The 19,102-nt window shown below is 42.2% G+C and overlaps 1 protein-coding gene across 6 annotated transcripts in view; it reads left to right on the plus strand.

Moving 5' to 3' along the window:
• The first annotated feature begins 4,464 nt into the window (after positions 1–4,464).
• The window catches only part of LOC110510387 (paired box protein Pax-2a), a 76,588-nt gene continuing 61,950 nt past the window's right edge, over positions 4,465–19,102 (plus strand). For 2 of the 6 annotated variants that reach the window (XM_036959951.1, XM_036959949.1), the window contains exons 1-5: positions 4,470–5,077; positions 6,636–6,801; positions 7,698–7,895; positions 13,750–13,829; positions 15,768–15,887. In XM_036959951.1, the coding sequence (XP_036815846.1) occupies positions 5,035–5,077; positions 6,636–6,801; positions 7,698–7,895; positions 13,750–13,829; positions 15,768–15,887 (607 nt within the window). In that variant the 5' untranslated portion in view covers positions 4,470–5,034. Of the gene's footprint in view, positions 5,078–6,623; positions 6,802–7,166; positions 7,188–7,697; positions 7,896–13,749; positions 13,830–15,767; positions 15,888–19,102 lie in introns of all 6 variants that reach the window. The other 4 variants (XM_036959947.1, XM_036959946.1, XM_036959950.1 and 1 more) reach the window with 4 other exon arrangements.

Below are 19,102 nucleotides of genomic sequence, written 5' to 3' on the forward strand. Positions count from 1 at the left end.
AAAACGTCCAAATTCGATAACTTTTATAACGGTGTGTGTGTGTGTGTGTGTGTGTTTTGTTGAACAGCTTCAAATTGTATATCATTTAAAAATATAGATAATTTCGATACATTTGATGCATTTTAGTACAGAATTGTATAGACATTTTAAAACACCTTCGATGCCAGCAAATTAATCTTTTTTTTTTTACTGCGATGCTTTGCATGGACATACTGGGAGGTTTTGCATATCAATTTTGGTGAACATTTGTTCTATATTGTTGTCCCATACGGTTAATAGAAAACATAGATCACATACTAATTCACCTTTTAATTTTGAATTTAAATGGGAAAATCAATGGAAAACAGTTGTAATGATCTAATTAATTATGGTAAAATTAAAAGCAAGTGCAAAATCAATCTTTGGATGGTGTTGGAGGATGGAATCAAATTGGTTGCACCATCTGTTCCATCGGACGCTCTGCTCGCGACTAAGCAGCTATTTAAAGTCGCGTGCATGGAGCTAATTGAACTGAGCTGGGGGTAAGACCTTTTCCAAATTCAATACTCCTAATAACTCTCTCTTAGCATTCGGCAAAATGTATTGGTTTTTGTGTCTAATTGAAATGAGGCCTTCAAATGTGACGAGGGTTATTTTATTTTTTTGGGGGGGGGGGGGGTATTTTTTGTTGTTGTTCCTGCATGGAGTTTCACCTTGTATACTAATATAATGTCATCGTGAAGGCTATAGTTGGAAGATAGCTCAGAATTTGACAGAGGAAAGGGACGTTCGAGAGCGCGCGTTCAGAAGACTGGGGTTCCTCGACGTCCTCGCTTTATTGTGTCAGCTTTCAATAACGTTTTGACACGCTGCAAGTCCTACTTGGGTGACATGTGACAAACATACGGACGTGATAGGAATAGTAAGGTTCATTTTCAACAGTTCAGTATTAGTCAAACTCATTTTAATATATATATATGATCATTTTGAATTATTCAATAATCAAGTTGGTGAAAATAAATCATTCAGAAGAGGAGTTTAAAGTGAAATGACATAATTATTCAGCCTATCATATAGTGGCAATTATGTTTTATTTTATGACCTTACAATAACTGCATTTCATTCAACTTGAAATATGGAAGTTTTATGTATAAAATAAATAAATAATTCTCAACACCAAACCGCCAGTAGATTGTGTCAAACTAATAGGCCTATAGCTTTCGGGATATAGTATTTATTTATTGGATTTTTTATTTATTTTTACAAACATTCTAAGATGTTCAATGCAATACAACAATACACATTTGGCTAGCAGCTCCTTGAAATGAAATGATTTATTGTTTTAACTCCCCCATGAGATCCAAAGGATACATGTTCGACTGATACCCAGGCCGTGATCTCAGGTCCTAACTGAAGACAGTCGACCGTAGGCAGCTAGAAGTGAAAAAGTCACATCGATTGGGTGACGTTGCCATAACAATACGAAGGTAAACGAGACTAGAGGCAAAGCAGCGGCAACAGAGAACTGAAAAAAAAAACATTATCTTCTTCGAAATAAAGTTTCGTTACTAGTCACTGTCTCACTACTACTAAACTCTGTTATCGATGACAATATTACACGTTTTTTTCCCAGCCGAACCTATCGTGTATTCAACGGTTTTTCTAGCAGGACCTATGGTGTGTCCTGCGGGCGGAGCTCCTAGTTCTGTACGGTTCTTCTCCTCCTCTCCTCTGCCTTTCCCTCTCCATGGCACTTAGAGACTACACAGACTACTATCAAACTGAGCGAAAGATAAATTGCTCTCTGTCAATATATTAAACCAATTTTCATGGGTGTGGTCACTGGTGTCCCAAAATACTATTGGCGACAATCCGAATGTAGGCCTATTTATCGTAAATAATTCCCTTTCTGGCCTACACCATGTCAGTTGGCTATCCTAGCCTACTATAGGTAATGTAAAGTTCAGGGGTTGTAGAAATGAATCATCTACAGGCACTCTTGGACTCGCAAGCTCATAAATAAAATGGTGGTTATGCACATCATGTAAATAATCCAAGTGAACCACAAAATAAGACACTTTGTAAGTCAATGTCTTCTTAAAGCCCACCATCTTAACAGAACTTGCTTTGGGTCTGCTATAAATTACAGCGACCGAAACACCAATCTATTCAGGCATCGTCTTGTTTAATTTCCCACTGAATCGCTTTTAAATAGGATCTGACCCTGTGTAGGGGCTGAATAGAACGGCCTCTCGCTCTAAAAAAGAGGGGTGATACGAGCCAAGGAACCGAACAGAGGGTCAAACACGCCACACACGCGCCCTGTGCTATTCAAGTGATAGGACAATGAAAATAAACATAGTCAGCATCTTTGTATTCATTTACCATATGCGGTGTTTACAATCATTTTCATACTTGGTCCCCTAATGGAGGAGGGGGGGGGGGGGGGCGACATTAACGCCTAATTTTTTTGCACTTGGAGACCAAATCGCGCAGAGCACAAGGGCAGCGGAAAAGAATTGGGGGGTCTTATAGAAAAAAAAATAAACTTAGCTTTAGGGGAAATGTGCAGTGGAGTGTGAAATTACACCCTATAGTGCTACATATTGTACCAGAAGCTCACTCCAAAAACAGTAGGGCCTATAAGAGAAATTATCCCCTAACCTGACCAGAAGGCAGAGCAATAGATGTAGCCGCCTATGTTCCTCAGAGATGTCCCCCCAAAAAATACAATCCCCCCCCAAAAAAAATATCAAGTGCCACCAGGCACGCAGCTCTCTCATCCAACGTTGGACCTTCGTGAGGGCCACCCTCCAGTACTGGCCTTAAACAACATGTCGATTGAAGACGTTGGAGACATTCACATTTATAGCCTAAAGGCCTATAAAAAAAAAAAAACGAATTAATATAACTAAACTCTAACAATATTTTTTTGTGGTAATTATAATTTTGCTGTTAATTATTATGAATACTAGGAATATAAATAAGAACGAGAATAATCAATATTGTTTGTTATGGTTAATATATTACCATGATGAATATTGATATTTTTGTTGTATTAATATTACCGTTCAACCTTTCGCAGGATGATGGTGGCTCTGTAGACCTAGCCCATAGTCTACACTTTAACTATTTCATGTATGTAATTAAATCAACTAAAAATAATTGGATATCAAAAATAAATCATAAATATATCTGAAATAAGACAACCCCCCCCCCCCCCCCCCCTAAAAAAAAGAAACTTGAATGAATTTGTGTCAGAAAAAAAGTAAATTCTGTTTGGTAGGCTACCTGAATTGTTTCAATTTTATTTAAATGATTCATTTGATTATAATAATATGGCGGGTGTTATAACAAGCACTAGGAATTTTGACGCATTACAATTTTACATTGGCAGTGAAATTCAATCCATGCAGTCACTGACATGTAGACCTATTTATCGAAGCTAATCAATATTCATATTACTGTCATCACTAATCCCATGAACATGGAGCATCCACAGTTTGACTTGCAACCGGAGTTGTAACTTCTTTTGACACCAGAAGTATACGGTCGGTTTAAACGGTTTAGACAAATGAAACCTGTGAGCGCCATCTACAGAAGGTGCGGAGGAGAGCACTGCGGGTTGTGTTGACACACACACTGCCAACCCCGGCACCCGGCTCCCCTGTCCAATCTCACCTCCAGCCCCTATACAACTACTCGCCCCTCGGCCCAGTCAGCGCAGGCTGTACATCCATCACAGGAAGGTGGTCATGATCACCGAATCAATAAAATAACATAAAAGGTCAATGTATCGACGACCGATTGTCCAGAGCCCTCCACTCCCCTCTTCAAGCCTCTTCTCGTTATACTTCACATAGTACGTTAAACCTATATACATAAGACATGCAGCGTTTGTTTACATGTAAACAACGTGCAAAACAATCGCATTTGAGCTGTAGGCCTACATAGCAGAACATGTAAAATACTTATAATGTACACGCATGAAGCATTAGCGTCATTAAGTAGACTAGAACAACGATGCATTCCAGCAGCCTACATAACATAATCTCAACAAGAAAATAATGATTTACCAAGCCAGGAAATATGCGTTAGGCTATTTGTACAGTTATGCCAACTTGTAAAACGTCTAGCGATAGTATGTTCACCCAAATGTTAGTCTATTCCTATCTCAGTCCGTTATTCATCTAATAAGATAAACTCTAGATATTGATAAAGTCAAAAATGGCTTTCATTTACCCCTCGTCCCGATCTAATGTCTGGAAACTCTGATCTTAAAACTCCGAGTCAATTCCTTGTTTATTTTCCCTCCCCTTTCGGTGTGTCAGACCCTGGGACCTCCTCGTTTGGGCTCCAGGTTTTTGCGTTGGCGAATCACAAAGTGTTGGAATCTATTGCCTTTGTCTGACAACTCATCCATAAGCAAGGGGGTCCGCGGAGGGGAGGGGGGGGGGGGGGGGCAGGCAGCTTGCTTTTAGAAACGCACACACGGTGAGGGGCTTCATTCTCAACCCAAAGATTCAGGCTAACGCATCCACCCCATTTTAGAGTCAAGGAAAAGGGGAAGGTACCAGGGCACCAGACTCCCCACAGTGTCCATGTTTCTTCTGTCATGTCTATGCGTATCTGAGCGTACTACCCACCGCAACCAACCAGCAAATCAAGGCCGGAACTAGGATCTATCTATTTACCACAGGACTGTCAGGAACGGTTTTAGACGTAAAGGTTTGTCCTATTCGTCATCATGTTCTGAGAAAAATCATCTCATCATTCCAGGTTTTGAAAATCCAACTCAAACTGAGAAACATTTCCACGTTGATGAACCAAGCGTCGGTCATGTTCTGCACCTGACCAGCAGTAGCCTCTATTCTCGGCACGGACTGTTACCACGACGGCAACTTTTAGAAGAAGTTAAACCCTCTCATTGACTGAGTGGAGGGAAAAGCGAAATCTTTAATCGAATAAAGTTTTTCCGTTTCTTCCCATTTTTATCTGCATTACAAAGGCGAAACGGCGACTTCCATTGATTACCCGTCTTTCCTTTGCTATCCGATGGATATTCACTGCAAAGTAGACCCGTTCTCAGCGATGCACCGTAAGTAGATAATGAGTTTTTTTCAGATATTGTTGTGTTTGCAACGAAAACGGAGCCTGTGAAAACAGATAATGATTCTAAATAGGCCAATAAGCCTAGCGAATATTATCGTTGACAGCGATGCACTCATTCCACTGACAATGCAACATCGTCTGCATGTTGTTGCATATCACAACCGACAAAAACCAAAAACACCCCAGCGTTTTAATGTAGCCTGAATTACAATCAACTTCGATGGGAATGTTCATATTTGGAAGGCACATTTGAGACTATTTTTTTTAACTGAAAATATTGTGTTTATAATATGTGCTTATTTACAGACCGGCGCACGTACATCTAATATATTATTTTGTTTGTATTTTTTTCTCAATTGTGCACAATAAACTCATAAAAAAGGCCCACGTTTTGTGTAGCGTTACCAAATTTGAAGAAGAAAAAAAATAGAAGAACAAAACACGTCACATTGGAATTAGTAAACCTGTCACCAGGTTAATACGTGTCATTGACAGGTCCGTGCCAATTTATTAGGCCAATATTCTAATAGGCACCAATTTATTGATTTACCAAATAACACTTAAACAATATACACATTAAAATGAACAGTATCTTAATTGAATATAATATTGTTACAAATTTACTTGACATGATATTGAAAGGCCTATTGTTGTTGTGCGGGGGTGAAATAATGGACGGAGTTAGATGTTGTTTTGTTCGTGCTTGTGAATAATTTACCCCCCTTTTTTTTGTTCATTTACAAAATAATATGTAATATGAGTAATCAAAGCGCTTAATTATTTATAATTACGGAGAAAAGAAAATGAAAGAGCGTGTAACTCTATAGCCAACCCGAGCCGTGGGCCAGAGTTGAAAAGATATCCGCTTTGTATTAAACGATATAGACGAGAGATGATACGTATTATTACTGCAGTGTTACCATTTTATAAAATAGAATCGGTCTAATTAAAGTATGAAGAATATTCCAACTATCATATAGACCATTTATGCTAATTAAGCATGTGTTTATAAATTGTTAATTACATAATTTTTTGGGGGGATTGTAAAATGACAGCATTGCTATTGAACAGGATAGCCTGCAGGAAACTAGCCTGATATTCAATGGAGGAGCAATATTGGACAATCAACCATTCACGTACAAATATGTTATAGTAGCTAATGGTAGGCTATAATATGATACTGTCTTCTAAAAGTTATAGCCTACGTGACCTTATCACGCACATCTTCAGAGTAGCCTACAAACAGAGTTGATAAATATGTTTTTTATTTTTTTAATACATGAATTGATGACGTCCCTGGGAAAGAATAATATAGCCCCCAACCCACAACCACATGTCCATCTTAAAGTACAGGCTTGGATATTGAACCATTAAAATCATATTCAAGACCGGATGCTTAGATATGATATGTCTAAAATGTTCCGTTGAAACGTTGTAATGCCATACAATGCATTATAGCTGAGGTGATACTATAACCTACAAAATCTCCCACACCCCTGTATTTAATGTTATGGTTTTCTGTGCTGTTGTTGTCTCCCATATAGGGCACGGCGGTGTGAACCAGCTAGGCGGGGTGTTTGTCAACGGCAGACCCCTACCTGACGTGGTGAGGACAAGAATCGTAGAACTCGCGCACCAAGGAGTGAGACCCTGTGACATTTCGAGACAACTACGGGTCAGCCACGGCTGTGTCAGCAAAATACTGGGCAGGTAAGACGGTGGAGAAACTACCCATCATGAGACAGAAAAACGCACTCTTAAAAATAAAATAAAATGCACCGGTCCTGCAACTCTTATCCCTACATATTGGCAGACCCCAAATAAAACAGATTCGACCAAAATATAACAAAACATGGCTTAAAAAAAAAGAGTGGGAAACACGTCAGTATATTATACACACATAATGAGGATATAAGAAAGAATATCTGACTTAATCCTAGCCATCACGAGGAGCGGTACTGTGTCTGTACACAGCTAAACTGGTATTCCCGTCATTTAGGCTATATCAGATTACAACTGAATTGTATTGGGTTCGTGTCCGTACGACATTTGAATGTTTTTATAATATTTTTCAGCTATCAAAAGGATTTTAAAAGGTATTTGTTTTATGCACTTGGAATGTTTGTCTAAATTAGTTAAATAGCAACACTTGGTAGCATGTCATTTGAAATTTATTGCATGTTTTCTTAATATTTTCTTAGTCTTTTTTTTGGCACAGACGATAAAGTTGGACACCATTGTAATGGGTTCTAGCCGGAAGGAATAGCACCATTATTTGATCATAAGTCTTCGCTGTTATTTTTGGATCCTACAAAACGATTTTAAGTCACTCCACCACACAGAGTTAGAGTATAGCCTAGGCTATAAAGTACATATATATATAAAGTTTGCCTCAGACGACAATGTGCACATTTTGGAGATGTTTGCGGGTTGAATGCCCTGTAGGCGCAACACAGTATTTTGGGGGCATAAGGTGCATAACATTCGAATACATCCACAAATCTAATGATAATTTAAATCAACTCTAGCCAAGAAAACGAAGACTTGTCCATCCAACAGATAGCCTAGATGTTTCATGATCGATACGTTGTTGATTATTGTTGCAGATACTACGAGACCGGAAGTATAAAGCCAGGAGTTATTGGTGGGTCCAAACCGAAAGTGGCGACTCCAAAGGTTGTGGATAAAATAGCGGACTACAAGCGCCAGAATCCGACCATGTTCGCGTGGGAAATCAGAGACAGACTGTTAGCTGAGGGCGTCTGTGACAACGACACGGTTCCAAGCGTCTCGTCCATTAACAGGTAAACACTATTTCTTTATTAATAATGACATAACCAATAAGTCTATTCCTTTGAATGAAAACGTAAAATAGTATTATGTTATAACGTCAAAAACATCTGGAAAATATATAAAATCATAAAATTGGGAAACATCCTTGCAAATTTCATCAAGAAAATTGACAAATTACAATAATAGCAGCAGTGCTTTCGTCTGTCCATGTTTAGGCCTCAACGCCTGGCCTACATTTCATTATTATTATTTTTTTTGACAGGAGATTGACTTTATTATATACTGTATCATTTACTTCCATTGGCTGTTATACGGATAGAACATCTTTACGACTATTTAACAGTATTTCTAAAGCCTCTTCGAAGTCGTGATGAACTCTCACGTAATTTTTTTTTATCAATGTACGTTTTCCATCTATGAACTGCACTGCAGCATAGGAGCCTATAGGACCTATACGTCCAGAGTTTGACAAACTTTTTCTCCCATCGAGGGTGGTCTCGACGGTGCAATTCAATCTTTCAGTCCAAACTCCCCCAGCAATCAGCAGTATATCTTAGGACGAAGTGAATCTGTCTGGATGAAAACCGATCAATAGGGCAAGCCGGTGACCAGATCCCGCGTGGCACCGAAAGCCGAGCAATTGTTCAATAGCAGCACATCTAATGTGTTGTATTGGACATTTTCTTTACATTTTAGACCTATAGCTGGTTTGGTTTGAAGCTTTGTGGAGTCGTGTGGTCTATTTAAAGAGGAGTACCTGTTTTTATTTTATTTAGAATTTTTTCCCTTTATTTAACTAGGCAAGTCAGTTGAGAACAAATTCTTATTTTCAATGACGGCCTAGGAACAGGTCTAGGAACAGTGGGTTAACTGGTCTAGGAACAGTGGGTTAACTTCCTTGTTCAGGCGCACCTGTATGTACATGCATCGTCTATTTTTCTCTGATTGGCCTTTGCTAAATGCAGTTGCATTTTGTCTTATTTCACATATCGCTGTTATAGTTTGTAAAATAATGGGATTGTTATCTGCCAAAGCATTCGGCCTATATCAGTGTATTTGTCCAACCAGTGAAACAAAGAGTGGGCAGTGTATTTTCACTAAAAACACGTGTTATGAATTCATTATCAAATGACATTTTATGTAAATAGATATTCTGAAAACTTCCTCATACAATTCTAATTTGGAGAGGATCCTGCCTGCCCCGCTGGTTAAGATTGCACGTGCAAGATTGAGGTCAGATGGTGTATTTACGGTTGATGTGGAGAACTGCATTATAATACCACCACATATACTGGCCTTCACTCCTGTAAAGTAACAAGGAAACATCATGATCACAAAGAGGACTTTGAGTGCATTGGTGAAACAGACCAAGGGGTGTAAGAGAGATAGCAGAGAGAGAGAGAGAGAGAGAGAGAGAGAGAGAGAGAGAGAGAGAGATAGCATTGTGAGAGAAGGGAGGGGGAGAAAGAGGTAGAGAAATAGACCCCCTACCCGCCAGAGATCCTCGGTGATGAACTTTCGTTAAGAGGCAGTGTTCCATAGAGGCAGCAGCGGCATCACACTTTAATGAGCTGACTGCAGAAAGAGCATGGACAGACAGCCCCACACAAGACATCTTTTTAAATAGAGAAAGAGCTGAAGAAAAATTCATTTCATGCCTCGTGATTGCTTAAAAAGGCCCATTTAAGCAGTCTCAGACACATGTATGTGATAGATTCAAAATGTACATTCATATCATTAAAAGATCCACCTATAAAGTTTTCAATTAGAATCAAATTCAATCTCGCTTAGCTATTTTTTAACTGAAATAATCCCCTATGTGTCTTTGTTTATTATTGGGGGTGGGGGGGGGGGGGGGGGGGTATTAAAATGTGAATTTAACTAAATGTAATTCTATTAACCAAAGACGAAACCTACTTTGAATTTATTTTAATTTCATAATGCTGAATATTTCTCTTTGTGAAGTGAAGAACCTTATAGGGGTTCAATGTTACATTTAAATTATTTTACACTTTATTCTACACACACACACACACACACACACACACACACACACACACACACACACACACACACACACACACACACACACACACACACTGTTTTAACTCAAGTCAGTCCAATGCAATATTTTGACTGAATTGTTGGATAGTAATTGTATGAAATATCTGTCTAAGCCTGCTTCCTTGAGACCAGAAAAGGCCAATTCTACAGTGGAAGGTTCAATGCTAACCATGCATCAGTAGACTATATGTCTAGGATTATGACTCAATAGCAGTTACAAACACACAGCACATTCCCAATAAGTGTTTTTCTAAAACTGTCTTCAAAACACCGGTTGATGTTCCATCCAGTACACAACAGACCAGGCAGTAACTTCATATTGGCCAGTATAGCACTTATCTTTTAAACAAGGTGAATCACATGGAGAATTGGCTGCACTAACAAAGCTTAGACAAAGGGAAGGACTGGGACTACTGACCGTTACTCTAAAAGGTTTTTTTTTATGGCCAAACAAAAGTGACCCCGGGACTGTTGACATAAGAGGATCTAGGTTTAAACACTGTTCCCCTGTATGCATTATTAACTGTTATAGAGATCCTGTTGTAGTTGGTGTCTGGCTGGACTGGGTCTGGGCCACCGCGCCACAAGGAAGAAATTACCCCACAACAAGTATCGCCGCTAGCCGCTACTAGACATAAAAAAAGTCCTCAATGGCGTTCAATAATATTGATTCAAAAGTAAAGCAATTTTAATATTTCTTCAGGGGATTTTCAGCAACAGCTAAGTCATTAATTCATTCCTTCAAATTGCTTATTCGATATCAAGAACATGTATTCCAAATAAAGTCTTCTGGATTTATATCGCACACAGAAGTCAGGGGGTCAAATAACTGTTATGGAGTGAAGTGGGGAAAAAAAAATGTAAATAAAATATTGATATGTGATCTCTGGGAAGGCTAGTCGTTGTATTGTAGCTTTGCCCTAAGGAGAGGTCTGACAGTAGTGGGTACTTTACTCCTTGAACCTCAAAACAATATCAATACCACAGTCATCTTAAACAATATATAGCTGAATATCTTGGTCCTTTGCGTCTACAGTCAACAACATAAATATTAGATCTTGAGGGGTTTCAATTAAAATCCTGAAGGGTCTACCGGCGCATCAGTCTAAGTAACATAATAAAAACAAATACCCATCCAAATCCATCAGTTTAAGCTCGAGATATCTTTATTTGTTTTGCATGGGCTGAGTCTCAATCCACCGCATCCACCCGTGTCGGCATTCCGCATCTGCGGTTGTTGGTGGCCGAGCTACAGCGGTGTTTGTCAGACCACGAGACATCCCCCAAAAATCGTTCTTCTCACAAATTATGTCCGTAGTGTCCGAACGGTTTAGCCCCCCCCCCCCCCTCCCAAAAAAAACGAACATGGAACACTTTGTGGAAAGACGAGATTCTCACGAACACAATGGTGTTCTCCGTTTTATCACAATGGTGTTCTCTGTTTTATCACAATTGTGTTCTCTGTTTTATCCCAATGGTGTTCTCCGTCTTATCACAATGGTGTTCCCCGTCTTATCACAATGGTGTTCTCCGTCTTATCACAATGGTGTTCTCCGTCTTATCACAATGGTGTTCTCCGTCGGAAGGTAACTTGGTACTGGTTTAAACAATGAATGGGAGTTATGGAGATAGTTTTGTGCCAAAAAAATAAAAAGAGGTTAAATATGTGTCCACTGTTTCCTGAGCTTTCTGATATCTTCTAGATTTGGGACAGACACTTTAAACCTGATTCCTTTGCCATTTATGCATGTGTTGTTCAATGTGTTTCTATGGCCTATAGTAGTAAAGGCCAAATCCAATATTTTATCAAATCTTTTTTTTTTTATAAAAAAAATTATACCTACACTGTTCCTAAAATTCTAAATCAAATAGTGAAATGATGTCCCCCTCCACCCCCAAAGGCTAAGACTTTTAGTTAACGTCTAAAATAATTGTAGGCGGTGTAAATTGTTCAATTGTTCAGTCTCAGACCAAGCGGTTCAATTTGCAACACAATCTAATAAAATATAGATCTTAAATAACCATACTATTATGTTAATAAAATACAAAGAAACGTCAAAATTCTCAACAACAGATCTGTGTTAGGATTAGGAAACCAAGCAAACGTGAACTGGGACACGTGTCATTATGTGTCCTCCACGTCCTCGATCCACCTTTACCGCGCTCCGTCCGTGTTCTAAAATAGGTACACACCATGTCATACATGATAAATAGTTTTAAAGTTTACACATTACAATGACAGCTCCCCTCTTCCCCGCGGTGCCAGTCAGGTTAAAGGAATCTAATGCTGGCGTAAGCTTGTGCAAGGCAATAAGGAAATATTGCTTTCCTGTCACATATAATTTATAGCTTTCTATTTGCATCTGTTTGGGCCTGTGACTAATCCCCAACTTTTTTCTCCCCCCAAAGCCCTCGATCAATAGACCCTCGTCCACACCGGGGTTGGCACTGGGGGGGCTGCTGCTGAAGCCACAGAGACCTCAGAGCTGTGGTCAGTCACAAATGGCAACCTAGTCCCTATATAGCGCACTACCCTTGACCATGGCCCGTAGGGATATAGGGCTATGGGTGCCATAGAGCTCTGGTCAAAAGTAGTGCACCATATAGGGAATAGAGTTGCCATTTGGGACACAGCCCTGGACAAGCCAAGGGGCAGCAGTCAGAGAGAGAGAGAGCCCTGGAAACCTTTACCATGTGGCAGGGAGAGAGGGAAAGAAGGAGGGGAAAGGAGAGAGAAGGAGAGAGAAGGAGAGCTGATTAGCTCAGGCCAGGTAGAACCAGTGAAGCCAATCATTGAGGTGAATTGATGTGATTTCATGCTTTGTTTGCAAGATCACCTCTCAGAGCAAAAGTGCAATGAAGACTTTTCTTCTCCAGATCTCACCTTTTAAAGGTACAGTAGGCTTTCTAACATGTAGGCACTGCTGTTTCTACACCTGGACTTTGGATTGGACCCATTATTATGGTGAGATACTACTGACATCTCACTCAGACACATTACGCTATGGGTCCTGGTAATAAATAGTTGATTATATAGAGAATGTAGTCCAACATCTGTTCTTCAACATCCAATCTGTGATTAGAAGAAGTTTAGGTTGCAAAAACAACAAGTTAAACCACTGACCATTCTGGCCCTTCGTTCACGGTGATGTTCAAAAGGATAGCCTCATGATGTATTGTGTGAAATGTCAGTCAACTGATCCAAGAGCAGGAGGCAGCACTGACGCCATCTTGTCAGTCAACTGATCCAAGTGCAGGAAGCAGCACTGACGCCATCTTGTCAGTCAACTGATCCAAGTGCAGGAGGCAGCACTGACGCCATCTTGTCAGTCAACTGATCCAAGAGCAGGAGGAAGCACTGACGCCATCTCATCAGTCAACTGATCCAAGAGCAGGAGGAAGCACTGACGCCATCTTGTCAGTCAACTGATCCAAGTGCCAGATGAAGCACTGACGCCATCTCATCAGTCAACTGATCCAAGTGCAGGAGGCAGCGCTGACGCCATCTTGTCAGTCAACTGATCCAAGAGCAGGAGGCAGCGCTGACGCCATCTTGTCAGTCAACTGATCCAAGTGCAGGAGGCAGCACTGACGCCATCTTGTCAGTCAACTGATCCAAGTGCAGGAGGCAGCGCTGACGCCATCTTTTCAGTCAACTGATCCAAGAGCAGGAAGCACTGACGCCATCTCGTCAGTCAACTGATCCAAGAGCAGGAGGAAGCACTGACTCCATCTCATCAGTCAACTGATCCAAGAGCAGGAAGCAGTACTGACTCCATCTTTTCTTTCCTGTGATCACAGGATAATACGAACAAAAGTCCAGCAGCCTTTCCACCCGTCTCCAGATGGAACATCCCTGTCTGCCCCAGGCCACACCATGGGTAAGATGTATCCTAACCCTTACACCAGGCCACACCATGGGTAAGATGTATCCTAACCCTTACACCAGGCCACACCATGGGTAAGATGCATCATAACCCTAACCCTTACACCAGGCCACACCATTGGTAAGATGTATCCTAACCCTTACACCAGGCCACACCATGGGTAAGATGCATCATAACCCTAACCCTTACACCAGGCCACACCATGGGTAAGAGGTAGCATAACCCTAACCCTTACACCAGGCCACACCATGGGTAAGAGGTAGCATAACCCTAACCCTTTACCAGGCCACACCATGGGTAAGATGCATCATAACCCTAACCCTTACACCAGGCCACACCATGGGTAAGATGTATCTTAACCCTTACACCAGGCCACACCAAGGGTAAGATGTATCCTAACCCTAACCCTTACACCAGGCCACACCATGGGTAAGAGGTAGCATAACCCTAACCCTTACACCAGGCCACACCATGGGTAAGAGGTATCATAACCCTAACCCTTACACCAGGCCACACCATGGGTAAGATGTATCCTAACCCTTACACCAGGCCACACCATGGGTAAGATGTATCCTAACCCTTACACCAGGCCAAACCATGGGTAAGATGTATCATAACCCTAACCCTTACACCAGGCCACACCATGGGTAAGATGTATCTTAACCCTTACACCAGGCCACACCATGGGTAAGATGTATCCTAACCCTTACACCAGGCCACGCCATGGGTAAGATGTATCCTAACCCTTACACCAGGCCACGCCATGGGTAAGATGTATCCTAACCCTTACACCAGGCCACACCATGGGTAAGATGTATCCTAACCCTTACACCAGGCCACGCCATGGGTAAGATGTATCTTAACCCTTACACCAGGCCACACCATGGGTAAGATGTATCCTAACCCTTACACCAGGCCACGCCATGGGTAAGATGTATCCTAACCCTTACACCAGGCCACGCCATGGGTAAGATGTATCCTAACCCTTACACCAGGCCACACCATGGGTAAGATGTATCCTAACCCTTACACCAGGCCACACCATGGGTAAGATGTATCCTAACCCTTACACCAGGCCACACCATGGGTAAGATGTATCCTAACCCTTACACCAGGCCACACCATGGGTAAGATGTATCCTAACCCTAACCCTTACACCAGGCCACACCATGGGTAAGATGTATCATAACCCTAACCCTTACACCATGCCACACCATGGGTAAGATGTATCATAACCCTTACACCAGGCCACACCATGGGTAAGATGTATCATAACCCTTACACCAGGCCACACCATGGGTAAGATGTATCCTAACCCTTACACCAGGCCACACCATGGGTAAGATGTATCCTAACCCTAACCCTTACACCAGGCCACACCATGGGTAAGATGTATCATAACCCTAAACCTTACACCAGGCCACACCATGGTTAAGATGTATCATAACCCTTACACCAGGCCACACCATGGGTAAGATGTATCATAACCCTTACACCAGGCCACACCATGGGTAAGATGTATCCTAACCCTTACACCAGGCCACACCATGGGTAAGATGTATCCTAACCCTAACCCTTACACCAGGCCACACCATGGGTAAGATGTATCATAACCCTAACCCTTACACCAGGCCACACCATGGGTAAGATGTATCATAACCCCAACCCTTGTTAATCACCCTTGTCTCCATTGAAAAATATATATTTTCTACTCAATTTGAACAACCTGGTTAAATAATAACATGAAATACTATTTAGTAGATGCTTCATCCAAACCAACTTACAGTCGGCTACTGTGTGTATACATTTAGTTATGGGTGGTCCTGGGAATCGAAACCACGATCCTGCAAGTGCCATCCTCTACCAACTGAGCTACACAGTACCACAAAATAAAGGTGAAATAATAATTAGAAAATTTCTCTTTTCCCTCAGTACCGAGCCAGGCCTCTCCACCTGTAACAAGCCCTTCCAACGACCCTGTGGGGTCCTACTCCATCAACGGCATCCTGGGTATTCCCCGGTCAAACGGCGAGAAGAGGAAACGAGATGAAGGTAAGAGAAAAGGCTTTCTTATTCCTCAGAATAGTATTTGCCCCAAAATGTTGTGTTGTTGTTGTTGTTGTTGTCTGGCTATGAGCACCTTGATGTTGTCTGACTCAGAGCACCTTGATGTTGTCTGACTCAGAGCACCTTGATGTTGTCTGACTCAGAGCATCTTGATGTTGTCTGACTCAGAGCACCTTGATGTTGTCTGACTCAGAGCACCTTGATGTTGCCTGACTCAGAGCACCTTGATGTTGTCTGACTCAGAGCACCTTGATGTTGTCTGACTCAGAGCACCTTGATGTTGTCTGACTCAGAGCACCTTGATGCTGTCTGACTCAGAGCACCTTGATGTTGTCTGACTCGGAGCACCTTGATGTTGTCTGACTCGGAGCACCTTGATGTTGTCTGACTCAGAGCACCTTGATGTTGTCTGACTCAGAGCACCTTGATGTTGTCTGACTCAGAGCATCTTGATGTTGTCTGACTCAGAGCATCTTGATGTTGTCTGACTCAGAGCACCTTGATGTTGTCTGACTCAGAGCACCTTGATGTTGTCTGACTCAGAGCACCTTGATGTTGTCTGACTCAGAGCACCTTGATGTTGTCTGACTCAGAGCACCTTGATGTTGTCTGACTCAGAGCACCTTGATGCTGTCTGACTCAGAGCACCTTGATGTTGTCTGACTCGGAGCACCTTGATGTTGTCTGACTCGGAGCACCTTGATGTTGTCTGACTCAGAGCATCTTGATGTTGTCTGACTCAGAGCACCTTGATGTTGTCTGACTCAGAGCATCTTGATGTTGTCTGACTCAGAGCATCTTGATGTTGTCTGACTCAGAGCACCTTGATGTTGTCTGACTCAGAGCACCTTGATGTTGTCTGACTCAGAGCACCTTGATGTTGTCTGACTCAGAGCACCTTGATGTTGTCTGACTCAGAGCACCTTGATGTTGTATGACTCAGAGCATCTTGATGTTGTCTGACTCAGAGCACCTTGATGTTGTCTGACTCAGAGCATCTTGATGTTGTCTGACTCAGAGCACCTTGATGTTGTCTGACTCAGAGCACCTTGATGTTGTCTGACTCAGAGCACCTTGATGTTGTCTGACTCAGAGCATCTTGATGTTGTCTGACTCAGAGCACCTTGATGTTGTCTGACTCAGAGCACCTTGATGTTGTCTGACTCAGAGCACCTTGATGTTGTCTGACTCAGAGCACCTTGATGTTGTCTGACTCAGAGCACCTTGATGTTGTCTGACTCAGAGCACCTTGATGTTGTCTGACTCAGAGCACCTTGATGTTGTCTGACTCAGAGCACCTTGATGTTGTCTGACTCAGAGCACCTTGATGTTGTCTGACTCAGAGCACCTTGATGAGTTGATGCGTTCTAATACAGATTCACTTCAGATCAGAACGGATCGGAGCATTTCTAGTCAAAATAGAAAATACTGAATAGAATATCTCCCAGTCTTCATAACATCATACACAACTAGCTAGTGTACAGCATCAGACATTCTGATGTGTATTGCCAGAGCAAAGTGATACTACAGGAAAACCATAAAGGCTAAATGTACCATGATAATGTGTTCTAGTGTGCCATGAAGAAGTGGAAGAGCTGTTTGATTTGAAGACATGACCTCCACTGTTGTCTTGTGCAATTAATCTTTGTTGAAGTGATTAAGAGGGGCTTAGATAATTACATGTCAAGATGATGTAGCCAACCACCCAGGTCACTCAAGAAACCAACGTCTACCACCTCCGGTGTAGGAGGCACGTTTAACACCAGCAGCACCTCATCCTCCCTGTCTCTCTCTCTCTCTCTCTCTCTCTCTCTCTCTCTCTCTCTCTCTCTCCCCACTTGTTCTCTCTCTTCCTCTCCCCCCTTCAATCTCTCTCTCCCTCGCTCTCTCTCTCTCTCCCTCTCCCTCTCTCTCTCTCTCTCTCTCTCTCTCTCTCTCGCTCTCTCTCTCTCTCCCCCCCCCTCTCTCTCTCTCCCTCGCTCTCTCTCTCCCGTCTCTCTTTCCACTATTGTTCACTCTCCCTCTATCCCTCTCTCTCCCTCTCTCCCCCTCTCTCTTTCCCCTCTTGTTCTCTCTCGCTCATTTACCCCCTCTCCCTCTATCACTCCGTCTCCCCCCTCCACCCCTCCCCGTCTCTCTTTCCCTCTCTTTTTTTACTGTCTCAAAGAGTAGGTAGTGGATATAAGAAGCCCGGGGCCATATAGATTATTGGATCTGTAAGCAACATGCTTTCTAATGTCACTACATAAGCATCTGGTGAGAATAATGGAGCAGGACCATTCATTCACAACCAGACTGTGTTAAGAGGACATGTACACTATGGAAGGAGACTGGTGTCGGGAGGGGAACTGGGAGGGGAATGAGTCCCTTGTTTCTGTAGTATGTAAGGAAAAGTAGCTAATGAGCGTACGACGATATGCAGTAGGATTTCACGCCGTTTTCTTTTGTCCTGTATGACATTTGTCGGGTGGAAGTGGAGAGGAGAAGCGCGAGCAGCGAGCAGGGTTTGTGGGGGTATTCGGTGGAATAGGATGTATTATGTGTGTGCTGCGTGGAGGGATGGAGGAAGGGAAGGATGGGAGGGAGAGGGTATGACTAATGACGTGTCGAAGGTAGATTTCCTGGCAGAGATATAAAAACCAGCATGACGTGGACAAGGCAAATGACATAATCAACTCTCTTCCGCTGTAAAGAGATGCTGCTAGTGGAGAGAGAGATCGTAAGGCAGAATGCAAACGGCTGACATTTTACAAGAGTTAATTTTCAGACTATTCTACAAGAAGTCTTTCCTATTAGCCGGGGTGTAATATCTAGTCATCGGATGATAGAAGGCACACATTTCCATGCAGATTGATACTGAAGGGCAGAGTAGGCATTAGAGGACAGGATGAGGAAGGACCTGTAAGGAGAGAGAGAGAGAGAGAGAGAGAGAGAGAGAGAGAGAGAGAGAGAGAGAGAGAGAGAGATAGGCATTAGAGGACATGGTGAGGAAGGACCTGTAAGGACAAAGAGAGAGAGAGAGAGAGAGAGAGAGAGAGAGAGAGAGAGAGAGAGAGAGAGAGAGAGAGAGAGGCATTAGAGGATATGGTGAGGAAGGACCTATAAGGACAAAGATAGAGAGAGAGAGAGACAGAGGCATTAGAGGACAGGGTGAGGAAGGACCTGTAAAGTGAGAGAGAGAGAGAGAGAGAGAGAGAGAG

Source organism: Oncorhynchus mykiss, chromosome 23, assembly GCF_013265735.2.
Source record: "Oncorhynchus mykiss isolate Arlee chromosome 23, USDA_OmykA_1.1, whole genome shotgun sequence".
NCBI classification, from domain to species: domain Eukaryota; kingdom Metazoa; phylum Chordata; class Actinopteri; order Salmoniformes; family Salmonidae; genus Oncorhynchus; species Oncorhynchus mykiss.